This window comes from Bolinopsis microptera, chromosome 4, assembly GCF_026151205.1.
Source record: "Bolinopsis microptera isolate Bmic1 chromosome 4, MBARI_Bmic_1.0, whole genome shotgun sequence".
Lineage (NCBI taxonomy): Eukaryota > Metazoa > Ctenophora > Tentaculata > Lobata > Bolinopsidae > Bolinopsis > Bolinopsis microptera.
Window position 1 is genome coordinate 13,411,320 of NC_087075.1, and position 16,663 is coordinate 13,427,982.

Here is a 16,663-nt window from a genome sequence, read left to right on the forward strand (position 1 = left end):
ATGAATCACGTTAACTGAAATGTTGTTAACATAAAACCATTGTGCATGCCTTTCTAAACAGCATACCTTTTTACTGTGATTATTTTTATGTGCTAACCATGAATTGCAGACATTGTGACTAAACTAAAAGTTTCTGCCACAGCTAGCTTACATAAAGACAGGGTAACAAAGAGATAACTTTCAATGGAAGTTCAAATTTCTAGGACCCTCAATAAAGGTAATATATAAATACTTAACACTTATAGTTCTCGTTCACATATTACATGATCACTGAAGCTGAGGGGATTACGCTAACTTTCAATTGTAACACAATAGTATTATATGTAAAACTGCTTACAGAGGGGACAGTGGCGTAATGTTGCCTGTTGGCGCCCCCCCCCCCCCCCTCCCGCCGAAAAAGCGCCCCCCTGTTGGCGCCCCTTCCCCTTTTGGTGCTCCTCCCTAAAATTGAACAAATTAGGTGATTTTAGAGGAAACGCGCAGTTTTGCTAGTACTTTAGTTAAGTTTTCGAAATTGTCCCACATTCAAACGACGATTTGGCGCCCCCCTAAGAAGGCGCCCCCCGCTGTGCGGGGTCAGCGGGGCCCTTTGTTGCGCCACTGAGAGGGGAGAGGGGGAAGGTTAGCCAAAATGGGGGGGGGGGGGGGGGGGGGGGGGGGGGGGGGCCAATGGCATAAAATGGCATAAAATGGAGACTTTTTCTATGAAGAAAATGGAAAAACCCATGAGTAATTCTCCATTTTCTCCATTTTATGCCATGAATTTTGTCTTCGAAATTTCATCTTTAACACCATTTAACACCTAAATTGGACATCCTTACATGTTTATTTACGCTTACTAGGGGCGTAACAAGCTTATGAAAGCTCATAGTAGGCTACTAGATGCTTATACTAGGTTAGTAGAGGCACACTTCAGGCAAACTCATAATTACTCAAGCCTAGTGTAAAGTTATTTCTACAGGCTACAGCAGGAGTGAGTAATAGGGGAGAGTAATAGGCACTGAGAAGTGAGACCTACATCCTCGAAAGTCGAAACAAGCTTGCACTGCATAGGGGAGGCCTGCCTTCCGAGATCGCATTACCAGGGGGAAGCCTAGAGTCCAAAATTGTGTACCGAGGGGTAAATTTCTAAGTCAACATTTTTCAAATTTTTTCTGAAAACCGCTTTTCTCCACGTTTCATGCTACCCTGTTCATTATTTGCCGAAAATATTTTTTCGGTTTTTCGAAGTCCACACCTTCCCCTCGATACACAATTTTGGACTCGAGGTAATGCGATCTCGGAAGGCAGGCCTCCCCTTTGCAACACGAGCTCGGAATCGGGAGCTCTCGATACGGGAGGTACGTATCGAAAATGACTCGGACCGAAAATTTTCTAAGTCAACATTTTTCAAAGTTTTTCTGAAAACCACTTTTCTCCATGTTTTATGATACCCTGTTCATTATTGGCCGAAAATATTTTTTCGGTTTTTCGAAGTCCACACCTTCCCCTCGATACACAATTTTGGACTCGAGGTAATGCGATCTCGGAAGGCAGGCCTCCCCTTTGCAACACGAGCTCGGAATCGGGAGCTCTCGATACGGGAGGTACGTATCGAAAATGACTCGGACCGAAAATTTTCTAAGTCAACATTTTTCAAAGTTTTTCTGAAAACCACTTTTCTCCATGTTTTATGATACCCTGTTCATTATTGGCCGAAAATATTTTTTCGGTTTTTCGAAGTCCACACCTTCCCCTCGATACACAATTTTGGACTCGAGGTAATGCGATCTCGGAAGGCAGGCCTCCCCTTTGCAACACGAGCTCGGAATCGGGAGCTCTCGATACGGGAGGTACGTTTCGTAAATGACTCGGACCGAACATTTTTTAAGTCAACATTTTTCAAAGTTTTTCTGAAAACCATTTTTCTCCATGTTTTATGATACTCTGTTCATTATTGGCCGAAAATATCTTTTTTTTAAATAATTTTTCTCGAAATTCTAAATTTTTTAGGTTTTCCATGGCATAAAATGGCATAAAATGCTCCATTTATGCCATTGGCCCCCCCCCCCCCCCCCCCCCGCCAAAATGTGATTGCACAATATGTGGACTACCCCTTACGCAATAACTTTTAATCAGGTTTTACCAAGTTAATATAATAAATCATCTCTGCTGCAACTTAATGTTTATCCTTTGCTCCCACCTCCCATGAATATAACCACTAATATTTGAGACTCAATTCATGAAATTTGTACAGTGTGGCTCGGAAGTAACTGCCCATATTTATATTTTCTGAAAATTTGTGCAATTTCAATACGAATAACATGAGTTATTTAAGAAAAATGTGGGCAGTTACTTCTGTGCCACCTTGCATAATATATATACAGTTGTCACTGATGATATCATGGTTTTGTATCATGATTGAAACATTTGTCTGACTCAACCGGTTGTTTCAATTTGTATATATATATATATATATATATATGAATTTTGTGTTTATATATATGTGAATTTCGTGTTTTACTGTTTCACTGAATGTCTCAAATATATATATATATAATATATCAATTCAATGAAATTTAAACTGATAACTTGTATGATATTTAATTTCAGGAGTACTCACAAGAATGGCCACGGAAGAGGATCATATCGCTGAAAAGAAATTCTACAGCCCTTCATTATCAACACCCATAGTATCACAAGACTTGTTCTCTTCTTGTGTTCCATACAAGTCTCCAGATAACATTGTTAATAACTTGGAGGAGGAGGAAGAAGAGGAGGAGGGGGATTGTGTAAAGGACCAGGAGTCGCATTCCTCAGTTCCTACTCTTGAAGCAGATGAAGATGAGATGGAGATTACTGATCTGGAAACATCAGTACTAAAATCTCCAGAAACCCCAGAACCCAACATGTTTGTTAATGAGGATAGTATGGGGTTTGATAACCTTAATGCGCTGAACATAGTCACTCCATCTGTGGACTCTACTCAGTCCTTCATGAGTCTACTGAAGAAGAACCTTTCTCCTATCAAGAGGAAGTGTTTAAGAGTTGAACTAGAACCTGAACCTCTTAACAGTACTCAGACTTACTTCAACCTGACTAAACATTACAAACTACTCTCAGAGGAGCGTAAGAAAGTTTTGTATGGTAAGACTTGTGATAAGAGTAATTCTACTACTGTGAGACCACTAAGAAGGAAACTATTTAACGAGAAGGAGGGAGAGAAAGAGGAGGTATTGGAGAGAAGGGAAGAGAAAGAGGAGGAGGTAGTGGAGGCTACTGAACTGGGAGATTATGATTACAAATTGGAGTCGTTTGAAGAAGAGTGGGCTAAAGTCTCTGTTCTGAAACCAAACTCTGCAGTACGAGTTAAGAGCACCGCAAAAACAGATGGAGTATCTGCTACTAACAGAGAAAGTGGAGACAAGTCAAATGGTCCCTTTAATGTGGCTAATTCTCTCAAAACTCCGAATAAACAGATTGTTAAGTTGCAGGGGGAGACCCCACTTGACATCTGTGATATTGATGTTCCTTCAATGGTTGTAGAAGAGACTGTGTGCACTGTAGAAGATACTGTGTATTTGGTAGAAGAGCGTGAAGGAGGAACAGTATCTAGTGTTTCTACGGACTGTAAACCAGCCGAAACAGTTGACTTTACTAGTTTTCAAGAGATTGTCAGCGATGAAAAGTTGGAACCAGTTTCTTGTGCCTTGCAGTCAGTTGATAACGTTATTGTAACTGATTTAACCTCTAACGCAACCACTATCAAGAGTGTGCAGACAAATGAGGCTATTGTTTCTTCTCCTGCTAAAGAGAATGTCGCCACAGATGAACACAGTCACTCTGATAACGTAGTGACAATGTTACCTGAGTGTTTAGAGGTGGAGAAAGTTTCGGACTACTTTTATCAAGACAAGAAGATGAAAAGTGAAGATTGTCCGGAGAAGAAGTTATCGGCTGTCGCTGGTTTAAACAATCAGTTGAGGTTGGTTTCCTGGAAATTCTTCGTAGCTAGAATATTCAGTATTTGAACAAAATGTTCCAAAAACTATTTTTATTATTTTCCCTGTGTGTTATCTTTGCCTTAGCGTTCCTTAAACTTAAGTTTTACCGAAATATGTTTCAGCTGTAAACGACCTCTAGTCCACAAACAAACATTTGATCCAGAGAACAGAATCTACAAGAGAGCAAGTGAGTAGCTCTGTTAACAGCAGTTGTTGTCAGGTGTTACCAGGTGTTTCCAGTGCAGGTGTTACTAGGTGTTACTAGGTATTGCCAGGTGTTGCCAGGTGATACCATGTGTCAGGGGGTAACCTGTGACATACATTTTATCAGAATTAAAAGTAATACGGCTTACCGTACCTGTGACATATATTTTATGAGGAAAATTAAATTAAATGTTCCTAAAGTAAAAAGGGGGAGGCGATCGTGTTACCACTACACCAACCGGCCGACGGAGCAGAAGGCCCGGGTTCAAACCCAGTTGGATGCAAGTCGGCCAGTTACCAAGCTGTGATTTGGTACAGCTTCGGCTGGTGATACACACTCCCTGGCTCGTAGGACTAACCCCCTACAGCTAGTATAGTGCCTCAGCACAGAGTGGCTTAGGGTTACTGAAAAGGAGATAAGCACCTCAGGCCATCCCAACTTGTGGGAGAGACCTGCCCTTGTATCTTGTTGTAAAGTAAAGTAAAAAGGGGGCGTTTAAGTGAAATCAGAGCAGACAACCTAAATCAATTAAATCAATTAAATAATTGAATAACAATAAATTAAGTAACTAACCATGGTAAGGAGCCGGGTAGTGTTGGCCCTGTTGGGGCCACTCTCCTATAACAGCGCAGTAAACGACACTGGACTCTGAAATGAAGAGATTATCACACCTGACTTAAAGTTGCGACAAAAATATAACATGACAACCATGCTTACTAGGTCTAAAAATAGTAATAACCCAGTTTTACCCTTATTCTCTTATTGAATTTATTAACCTGTCGATGGAACTTTGGTTTATTAAGTCATCACAAACTCTACCAGATTATTTAGTCTGATAATTATTGAATTTTTATTTTCAAATTATCTTCTTCACGCTATTGAATATGCACATAATAAATCTATAAATGTAATCGACGTGTTCATTCTACATCCTAATACGGAGCCTCACTGAAGCTGTGAGTATTGAATTACACACGGTCCGCACAGTCTTTACTCCCCACTCTATGAGATCACCGTTTTATTGTGTGCTTCTGTTGTGTGCAGTCTGCTGCACGAATGGAAGTAATTTCTTTCTCGACGATTCTTCGATATTTTATTGTATCTCCTAATAATAGATTGTTTTGCACAGAAAAGGTTTTTTTAAATAATTTTGTTAATTGTAATTTTGATATCAAATTAATTACAAATTTGGCTCCCCAGGCCCAGCATCTAGGGTAATTGAATTGATCAATATTACATTCAATTCGTGTTTAACCAACCCACTTAAGCGAATTTGGCTACTAGACGAAATCGCAGGAGCCAGAGTGTTTTTGTGCAAGAAACAAAAGAAAAAGTCAAAGCAGCATCTTCTGATATCAAATTTGCCTGCCGGCTGCCAATCAACTGTGAAACAATGTTTGCAGGCTTTTTAAAGAACAAATTTTATAAAATCCAAGTCTCAAGAGTAAGAATAAACTTCTTGTTTGCTCAGCCTTGCTTTTGTAAGCAAACATGTTCTTCTGATAAGTATTTGTTTTACATGTATTTTACATGTATTTTATATTAAACAGTAATAACCATCCTAGTCAACTATCGATAAACCATGCCTATTACTTTCCCTAACTAATACTACAGAGTATTTCTACCTTCCTCTTGAAGTTCGGTAAATAGGGGTTTGACAATGTAATAATTGATTTCACATCTTAAAACTTATCCAGTGATGGAGGAAACAACAGTTGTTATCAAGATAAAAGAAGGGGACCCACTACTTGTCTCGAAACAAAGACTTACATCTGACAGTCGTATATTCAGAAACCTTATTGATGAGTGCAATTTTGAGGAGATTGACATGAGCGACTTTTCAACTGCAGCGGTAACTTTGTTCTTGACCATTCTGGAAGACAAAAATCTTGGCGAGATAAGAAATGATATGTTCAGAGAACTTCACAAGATGGCGGTTGTCTTTGAAGTTATGTGGCTGAAAAACGACTGCCACAGATGGTTACGAAGCAAAATGAGCTTGGCAACAGAAGATCATGTCAAGTCATTCTTATTTGATGAGTGTTGGTATATGCTGCAAAAATGGGAAGACAGAGATGCAATGGACGCCCTGATTTCATGTCTCTCACCTAAAAACAATTCATCATTTATCTCCAAGTATATGTCAGACTTGAGGAAACTAGAGCTAAAGCAGATTGATATGATGTTAAAATTAGGTGGAGGGGATTCTGATGTTTTCCTAAGTGTTATGCTGTACAATCTAGTCCGCAAGAAAGATATGAGCGATAAACTTCAACATCTCCTTCGGAAAATGGATTTAGCATTGTGTTGTGAACGGAATGAGAAACTGTATCTCGAAGTTTTTGACACAATATCAAACTTATCGGAAATTTCAAATGCTAATTTGAAGTTTATTTACAACTTGACATCCGGGACTATAAGAGAAATGAGTTCTAGGAAACGAAAATTAAAACAAGGGACAACGGTGGTGCGTGATTGGAAGAAATATGAAGATTTATTGAATACCTGTAAAACATCGAATGATATCATTAAATCTGTAAATGAGGACTGTGTTAAATCAATGTACGAGGTAGTTGACCTACTGCTCAAGGTTTGCCACGTTAAAACACCAAACGAGGAGGAGAGACAAACATTTATTACCACACTTGAGAACATTTGTACCAATCCCGGCAATAATATGCTTCAAAAGATATCGAAGGAATATCTTGATATCATCACTGATGCTGTGGATTATTCTAATCTTGAGCAGTCTGATCAGCTAATAGCTCTGCTAAATGATATAAAGAGTAATGATAAGCTCACCACAAGTCATCAGAGCGTTATCATAAAACGTGATAAGTACATTATAGTAACAGAAGATAAGGAGAGGAAACACCTGTATACCTTTAAACACCCTGGTACAGGAACCTGCACAGAGACAGGTAAATGTGGTTTTATCTTGAGAGAAGCTGTGTCAGACAATAAATGGACATTTGAACTGTGTACAGACAGCGAGGATTATACAGACACTGGAGTACATTTCCACGATATTATCTCCGCACATGACATGTTCATGTATAATACTATGTCAGGACACACAGCTGCTGGTAACAAAGTAACCGTGGTAGGTGCGTGGAAGTGGCGGGAGATATGGTTACCTGACATTACAGACTGGGTGTTTGTAGAGTGGTCTATAGCTTATAATGTTACTGATTATATGGTTGCTAAATAGGACAAATACTAGCATGATCAGTGAAATAAAACGTTACATTGAAAACCTTTGTTTTTAAAAAGATTCACAGGGGGGGGGGGGGGGGGGATTCCAATGGTGAAAAATGGTGTGAAATGGCAAATGATTTGTATTGTGAATTGAGTATCAAAATTGTAAAATTTCACCATTTTTCACCATTTTTTCGACGAGCATATTTGCCTTCTAGTTTTAGTTTTGACCTTGTGTTATAATTCTACAACAATATTTGGTTATTATAACTCAGATTTAAACATGTGTTTCGTTATATTTAAAATTTTAGTATATAGGTTTTAAAATTCAGAAACTCGATTCACCAAAACAATCAATCACCATTTTTCATCAAAACTAGTAAACATGGTGAGAAAGATACATTGGAACTAGTAACTTTTAGTGAACAATGAACATGGCGAGTGAGGTACATCAAAACTAGTAACTTTTGGTGAACATGGCGAAAATGTTACATCAAAACTAGTAACTTTTGGTGAACATGGCGAGTAAGGTATATCAAAACTAGTAACTTTTGGTGAACATGGCGAGTAAGGTATATCAAAACTAGTAACTTTTGGTGAACATGGCGAGTAAGGTATATCAAAACTAGTAACTTTTGGTGAACATAGTGAGTAAGGTATATCAAAACTAGTAACTTTTGGTGAACATAGTGAGTAAGGTACAGGGTGGCCCAAAAGTGACTACCCACACGCAACCTCTTAATAACTCACGTAATTCGTCTCCAAATTACGTGAGTTATTAAGAGGTTGCGTGTGGGTAGTCACTTTTGGGCCACCCTGTACATTCAAAATGGTAACTTTTATTTATCATGGCCATCTTGCTATGCGCTTGCTTCTCTCACCGTGCTAGCCCGGCCCTGGGAGGCCACAGAAAACAGAATATTTGTATCTGGGAGGAAATTTTAAACTTTCTGGATGTGGGGCCCCGGCCCTACACTGCCGACCATGTCATTATACTTCAATTTGACAAGTCCCATTGGGTAGAATTTAAATGCAACTGGAGCTTCATTTAGAGCTAGACGCCCCTCTAAATGCCCCTCTTTTAGGTCAAAATGTATGCGCCTCCGAGATACTTTACGCTGTTGGTCACTATGTGTTACTAAGTGTAACCATGTGCATGGTGTACCAGTGAAGGTGTTGCAAGGTGTTACTGACATTTTGATTGAGTTAAATTCAGGAGCAGAATCAGGAGCTGATAGAGGAGATGAAGGAATTCCAATAAACTCCCCGGAGCTAGTTCAGAAGATGTTCAGGGAGACAGGACTCTTAGCTTCTGGGTTTCCATCTTACCCTCCCCCTATCTCTAAAAGTGAGATCTCTTTTTAGTTGTAATGATTTTTTAAAAGGTACACATCAAATAGTAATTAGATGAATTTATTGTTTAATAATTAGTTTTGTTTACAGACCCCCCCTCCCCCTTTTTCTACACCCCTGATTATAGCAGAAATATCAGTCAAACGTAGAACTAATTAAAAAACATTGGTAAAAATATTGTAATCAAAATGTAAGAATATAATAATATACACTGAGTAACAATGCATCTTCTCCTCAGTTGTTCCCATCCCAATACCAGACGCACCAGTCACAAAGAGAAGAGGTTTAACACGCAGATCCACACGGTTATCTTTACATCCCTATATAATCAGGAACATTCACGTCAACGAGGAATAATTAGTTAGATAATAAGCTATTAATTGGTCAGATGATTATTGGGATTATTTATCATTATATTTTGTGGATTCTGCTTTTGGAATTGAGATGGTGACTCTGAGTTAAGTTGCAGTTTTCTTGAGAACTTTATTTGAAAGTGTTGAGGTTTCTGGGGGGTAACCAGTTTCATTGGACCACAAAGACGACAATAATGCTAAACAATGCTAAAGATTTCCAAAGAAGGAGTGGGGGTGAGGAAGGGAGGGGGTGGAAGTGGGGGAGGGAGTGGGGGTAAGGGGTGCACTCTAGTGGGGGTGATGGGTGCACTCTAGTGGGGGTGAGGGGTGCACTCTAGTGGGGGTGAGGGGTGCACTCTAGTGGGGGTGAGGGGTGAACTCTAGTGGGGGTGAGAGGTGCACTCTAGTGGGGGTGAGGGGTGCACTCTAGTGGGGGTGAGGGGTGAACTCTAGTGGGGGTGAGGGGTGCACTCTAGTGGGGGTGAGGGGTGCACTCTAGTGGGGGTGAGGGGTGCACTCTAGTGGGGGTGAGGGGTGAACTCTAGTGGGGGTGAGGGGTGAACTCTAGTGGGGGTGAGAGGTGCACTCTAGTGGGGGTGAGAGGTGCACTCTAGTGGGGGTGAGGGGTGCACTCTAGTGGGAGTGAGGGGTGCACTCTAGTGGGGGTGAGGGGTGCACTCTAGTGGGGGTGAGGGGTGCACTCTAGTGGGGGTGAGGGGTGAACTCTAATGGGGGTGACGGGTGCACTCTAGTGGGGGTGAGGGGTGTACTCTAGTGGGGGTGAGGGGTGAACTCTAGTGGGGGTGAGGGGTGCACTCTAGTGGGGGTGAGGGGTGCACTCTAGTGGGGGTGAGGGGTGAACTCTAGTGGGGGTGAGGGGTGCACTCTAGTGGGGGTGAGGGGTGAACTCTAGTGGGGGTGAGAGGTGCACTCTAGTGGGGGTGAGAGGTGCACTTTAGTGGGGGTGAGGGGTGCACTCTAGTGGGGGTGAGGGGTGCGCTCTAGTGGGGGTGAGGGGTGCGCTCTAGTGGGGGTGAGGGGTGCACTCTAGTGGGGGTGAGGGGTGAACTCTAATGGGGGTGACGGGTGCACTCTAGTGGGGGTGAGGGGTGCGCTCTAGTGGGGGTGAGGGGTGCACTCTAGTGGGGGTGAGGGGTGCACTCTAGTGGGGGTGAGGGGAGCACTCTAGTGGGGGTGAGGGGTGCACTCTAGTGGGGGTGAGGGGTGCGCTCTAGTCAGTGGCGTAACGTTGCCTTTTGGTGCCCCTCCCTAAAATTGAACAAATTAGGTGATTTTAGAGAATACGCCGGTAAAATCTCTAAAAATGTGTGTATCTAGAGCAAAACGCGCAGTTTTGCTAGTACTTTAGTTAAGTTTTCGAAATTGTCCCACATTCAAACGACGATTTGGCGCCCCCCTAAGACGGCGCCCCCCTGCACAGCGGGGTCAGCAGGGCCTTTCGTTACGCCACTGGCTCTAGTGGGGGTGAGGGGTGCGCTTTAGTGGGGGTGAGGGGTGCACTCTAGTGGGGGTGAGGGGTGAACTCTAATGGGGGTGACGGGTGCACTCTAGTGGGGGTGACGGGTGCACTCTAGTGGGGGTGACGGGTGTGGGGAGGATAATGGAAGTGGTTAAAGTTGTATTTAATGTCACTGGTCAAGGTTAGGAAATGAATGTGGACCTGAACAATTAGAATCGAACAATTAGATCGTGAAAGTTTAGGTTTGGTATGGGATTATCTCTCCAATGTTATGTTAGTAAATTTAATGACGTCATTTTCAAAGCAATATTACTGTGAATACACATGGTTTTACTTAATGAGTCAAACATTGTCTATCATCAATATTTGATGGTGCATAATGTACGGAGTTGAAACTGAAACCAAAATATATTAATTCGTCACCTTCATTTTAAAAGGTATAATGGGAGTTGTTACTAGGCTGCTTTTTAACGGAAAATATTTTATGGTTTGATATTTTCGTGTTATATTTGTCAATATAATTGAAGGTGATGAATGATATCTGTTCTGTTGTAAGAATGGGGATTTCAATTTTTGTGTTCAGTATAAATATACAATCTGTTTATATCGACATTTAATTTATACAATTTCAGATTTTGTTTAAACATGATTGACCTTGTATTTACTTTTGTGGATTAATCTATAAATTATTCTGTTCTTAATTCATAGCTCTCTGATTTTCAATATTTCAGTTTAAAGTGTCAAATATTTCTGTGTTATCAATCGAATCAATACTTTGAAGTTTTTACCATAAGTAAAATGGTATTATTAAAAAAGTAAATAGAAATATGCATTTAATGTTTTTGAAAAATAGGTTATTTGTTGGAAAGATGTTTTTGATATTTATATTGATAATCGATCATCCGAAATGAATCAATTGTATTAATTAAATTAATATAATATTAAATTAGATTTAAGATTAGGTGTGAACTCACAACTGTTACTGTTAAATTATTGAATTCGAATTGAAATTTCCGAGAAAAACAAGTTGAATACCTGTTTAAATCCATGACTGTATTTTCTTATGTCAAAGTTTATTCCCTCGAATTTGTGTGCTTTTTTAATTTTCGGTCTCAATTTATCGAATGGTCACACTACTCTATCGTAGTTAGTGGGCGACGCAACGTATAATATAGACAATATATGCTTTTTCAGCACTCACCATGACAGAAATTGGCCGCGCCTATCTGCCGCGCGCTGACCCTAATATTGCGCGGCTCTAGGTCGGCTGGTGTGTCCTTTTTGTATGAAGTCTAGAGCTCCGCGCCTTACATTAAACAGCAATAAAGAAAGACATTGTTTCAGTCCTGAACTGACTTTATTCCCAGGTGAATTAAACTTCGAGCAGAGATCAGCAACTCCCAGGATAAACTTAAATCACTTCCAATACTCACCACATAACAACTATCAGAGAACTTTCACAGCTATAATTCCAGTAAGTTGTAGTTATTGTTCGGATGCAGTATTCTAATATCAATGATACTGCCCCAACTTTAGAATAAGGCCTAGAAGTACGGATCATCAATGAAGTCACGACGATTACATTACCACGCGACGATGCGAGCGTGTAATACTAATACGTCTCATGAGGTTTAGAACTACATTTCAAATCGTTATCATCTCATTATCAGCACTTCAACATTATCCGAACCTGTAGTTAATATTCCCTGTATTAAATAGCGTTACATGTCAACAATTAGCTGCGATGAAGGATTGCAATCTGTAATCTCATTTACATTGCAGGTTACATATTAGCGACTACAGAATTATTCTCTAGTACGTTTAAATAGAAATATGAGAGCAGTTTGCTGAACACACATGTTATTGCAAATATTTTGGATGAGAAATTCAACTCCAAAAACTTTTCACACCTGGTAATTTTGGAGTTTCTCTCTTTTCACAGATTCTCAAAAAGATAACATTCCTAGACTTTATACAATCATTCTGAGACACAAAGTATAAATATATGTATCTTACTTAATGAATAAAAGGCGGAGCGAGTAACAACTAGTTCCTATCCAATCAGACTCACTCAATAAGTCACGTGATACAGCTAAGCCAATCATAGGCCTGGAATTGTTGCTTCCTAAGGAAAAGAGTTTACTAATTAACCAGCGGACCCACGGGCCTTTTGTCAGAGAAATTCATTACAAATACAATACAACAGTTAGGTGCTGTTTCCAGCACACTTCTGAAAGAATTAACATTGATAGGTTGTAATTAAAGTGTTAATTAGTGATTGGTATTTTGTTTTAAAACGCCCAATATCTACAGTAGCAGTACACCCTGCTACTCCAGTTAATATCTGGACACTACTAATAATAATACTGCTCCACTAATTACAGTGAGACTACAGAACACCATTAGTAACTAGCTAATTAGTTGCTCTGGTCTGTGTAGGAGGTTAATGTGAGATATGGTGCGGAATATCACTACATTATGTGCTAATCTAGCTATCATTTAGTATCATATTAATTAAAACATGGAACAATCTAGGGTGTTTGGTAACTAGACTAAAATTACAGTTGCTTGTTTTCCTACTCAATATTTTATGGATTACATTATTACAAAGAGTTCAAGTAGCTTACTTGTCACTGTGACGCTAAATACAACTTCTCCGGGACACACTTCTTGTCGTAATATTGATTTCATTAAAATGCTACACTGATTTCTTATAGCGTATTTTAAAACAACTCCCATCGTTCTACTTGTCTACAGTTTTAACTACTTTCTATACTGAATAGCGAGAATTTAACCAATAAAACGTTAAAACGCTCCGTCAATAGTGGTACTTGTAAGGCGACATGTTAATAAGCAGTTCTAGTAGAATAATGTCCTTATATAGCCATCACGTGACAGAGCAATAATAGAAGAATATCGGAAGATCAAGCAACACACCAACAATGTGTGTGGGACTGTATAATTGTTATTGTACAGTGTCATGGCTGTGTGCAATAGTGGAGGAGCTATTTTAAAATATAATCCGCTCTCTTTTTATCGTGAAGCATGTCAATACTTCAATAGTGTTACTTATCAGATATAAAAACACAAACAGGTAGAACCTCACAGATGGTATTATCTCAAATTTACTTAAATGTTAAATAAGTTTGTTAATTTCCATAAAGACCCCCTCCTCTCCCCCAAGAATCACATATCAGACTCACAATGCGTTTAACAGTATTGCTCCAAAAACTGTGCCTGTAGTTATACACAACTAAGTTCAGTAAACAGTACCACCTAACTACCTAACTACACACGGCTCAGTGCCCACAGTACACACTAGGAACCCACCAAGTTTCCTTCACGTGCCGCACATACCAACACCACTCACCAACAGGGGAGAGCAGGGCAGCTAGCAGAGCAGCTAGCAGAGCAGGGCGGCTAGCAGAGCAGAGCAGCTAGCTCCTCTCATACCTGTCACCTTTATTAAGTGTTAGAAACCAGTCCACACTGTTCCTGTCACGTGGGCTTAGTGCCTTGTTCTGATTGGTTGGTTTGTGTCATTTGGTGCTACAAGCAGTTCTGATTGGTTGGTTTTAGAACGTTTAAAGTTACCGCTGATCTGAATAGTTGGCACGCTTACCAAGTTTCCCCATTTTAGTGCAAATACAAACATGGCTTAAACATGTTAAAGTGTTCAGGTGTTCTACAGTAAGACTTTAATACGAGGTTGTATTATGTATTTGTACGTGACAATAAACAGGTAATAGCTCTGTTGGTGTTTACTGAATTAGAGATTACAGTTTCTACTAGTTGGACTGTGCTCTGTGTTAGTAGAATAGCGTACTAATTAGTACTAATTAGTTTTCTTATCTCTTTAGAATGTGAAGTGATTAATTTCAAAATCTTTGTGAAAAAGGAATTAAAATCAATGACCTGCTCGCGCTCGTGAGAAAAACTTGATAATCGCCAATTAATAATTATACGATTACTTGTACATAGTACCTACCTGTACAGTTTATATATTACCCAAGATGGGGAGAATTACATCTAGCTTAGTGTTTGTGAGTCAAGTTTACACACTGCAGAGATCCAATCAGGTCTCATGTCTGATTACACAGCTCTACTCTAAAGAGAGATGAAGTAGAGATGAAGTAGAGATGAAGTAGAGATGAAGTAGAGATGAAGTAGAGATGAAGTAGAGATGAAGTAGAGAAGAAGTAGACTATAAGCCTGGAGGGGTTGTTTAAGTAGACTACAAGACTTGAATAATCTCTTCTAAATCTCTTAAATGCGAGAAGTTAATTTTACAAAACCTCAGACTTAGTACACTCTGTTGCGACAGCACTCTTTCTTAGTTACACCACATCTCTAATGTAAAACAAATTGACCTTTAAATTGAAACTTAGAGCTGCCATCTGGCGAGACACTGTGAAACTGTACACGACCGCAGATTATGTTACTATGTTACTAAGGGAAATAGTATACCAGTGAGGATAGAGTGTTTAACAGTAGAGACTATTAGAGACTAGAGAGTGAAGATAGAGTATTATCTGATTATGTCCCAGATACGCAGACAGGTACGAAATTGTTGAATATATGTCGTAATAGTGCTGTCTACAATTTCTATTATCTTCTCAGTTGTGACTTGTAGATTATGTCTGGTAATAGTACTGTCTACATATTCTATTATCTTCTCAGTTTTGATTTGAGCAAGTGCATTAAAGCAGATAATAGATAGTATTGTAACGTTTAATATCAGAACAATAAGATGAGACAATCTACTGGGATTATTATTCATTAAAATGTCTTCTTCTATGTAGAATGATAAGACAAGTGTGTACCTACTAGGAGAAACAAAGGAGTAAACTTGTAATTAATAATTAATAGTGTCATGTAGGTTCAGGTTAAATACCCAGTAAAACCCCGATTTACCGCGCTCCGATTTACTGCAAACCCCGATTTACCGCGCTCCGATTTACCGCGCTCCGATTTACTGCAAACCCCGATTTACCGCGCTCCGATTTACTGCAAACCCCGATTTACCGCGCTCCGATTTACTGCAAACCCCAATTTACCGCGCTCCGATTTACCGCGCTCCGATTTACCGCCTCCATCTTCTTCTTTCCCCCAAATAGGGCTTAACATGTATAATGTAAACAAACATAAACCCGATTTACCGCAAACCCCGATTTACCGCGGATGTTTCCTTTCCCCAAAACTCCGCGGTAAATCGGGATTTTACTGTATTAATCAGTACAGGTGTTATACTAAACATATCCTATATTAGGCAGGTTCCTCTAACTAATAATAACAAACCTCAAGATACTGCTGTAAGGGAATGAACCCCAAGAGAATTAGTAATTAGTAACCCTGCTCGGCTGTCATTAACTTGTTATAACAGAGAATTTAGAAAACACGCTAAAATAAGATATGTCACTGTACTAGTAGCTGTATTAGCAGCTGTACTACTGTTCTAGCTGAGTAAAGTGTCGTCGCTGTAATACCAGCTCTTAATATTTAGCACTTAATCTGCGTACAGTGGAGAGTTTATTGAGAAATAAAGAAGTTTAGGGGTTGTTCACATATTACGTAATCAGCCGAGGGCGGAGGGGGTTTCCAAATGATTACGCTAGTGTAATTTTGACACAATAGCGTATGTGTAAAACTGATTACAGAGGGGTAGGTGGCGTTAAAAGTTGTCCAAAAAGTGATTACGTAATATATGAAGGACCCCTTAGTCAGTTAGTTAAGAGTTAGTGTTAACTCAATGTTTCTCGTCCCTCTTCCTCTCTACCGTCACGGACAGCTAACCGTCAAATAATTATCTTTTTGAGATAAAAGAGTACACTACTGACACTTGACAGTGAACCTAGTAGCTCAGTAGAGTACACTACTGACACTTGACAGTGAACCTAGTAGCTCAGTAGAGTACACTACTGACACTTGACAGTGAACCTAGTAGCTCAGTAGAGTACACTACTGACAGCGTCCGGCCCAACAAGGGGAAGTCATTACCCGGCCTTACCCGACCTGGTTACATCACATCCCACACTCTACCTACCACGTGACACAACACGTGCTCTGACACGTGCTGCGCGGCGTCACACGT

At 39.9% G+C, this 16,663-nt stretch overlaps 1 protein-coding gene across 1 annotated transcript in view; it reads left to right on the forward strand.

The window, feature by feature from the left end:
- The window catches only part of LOC134814009 (uncharacterized), a 28,571-nt gene extending 19,259 nt beyond the window's left edge, over positions 1-9,312 (forward strand). Inside the window, exons 2-6 of the mRNA XM_063821967.1 lie at positions 141-217; positions 2,593-3,964; positions 4,106-4,170; positions 8,603-8,734; positions 8,978-9,312. Of these exons, the coding sequence (XP_063678037.1) occupies positions 184-217; positions 2,593-3,964; positions 4,106-4,170; positions 8,603-8,734; positions 8,978-9,096 (1,722 nt within the window). The 5' untranslated portion in view covers positions 141-183 and the 3' untranslated portion in view covers positions 9,097-9,312. The remainder of the gene's footprint in view (positions 1-140; positions 218-2,592; positions 3,965-4,105; positions 4,171-8,602; positions 8,735-8,977) is intronic.
- The last annotated feature ends 7,351 nt before the right edge of the window (positions 9,313-16,663 follow it).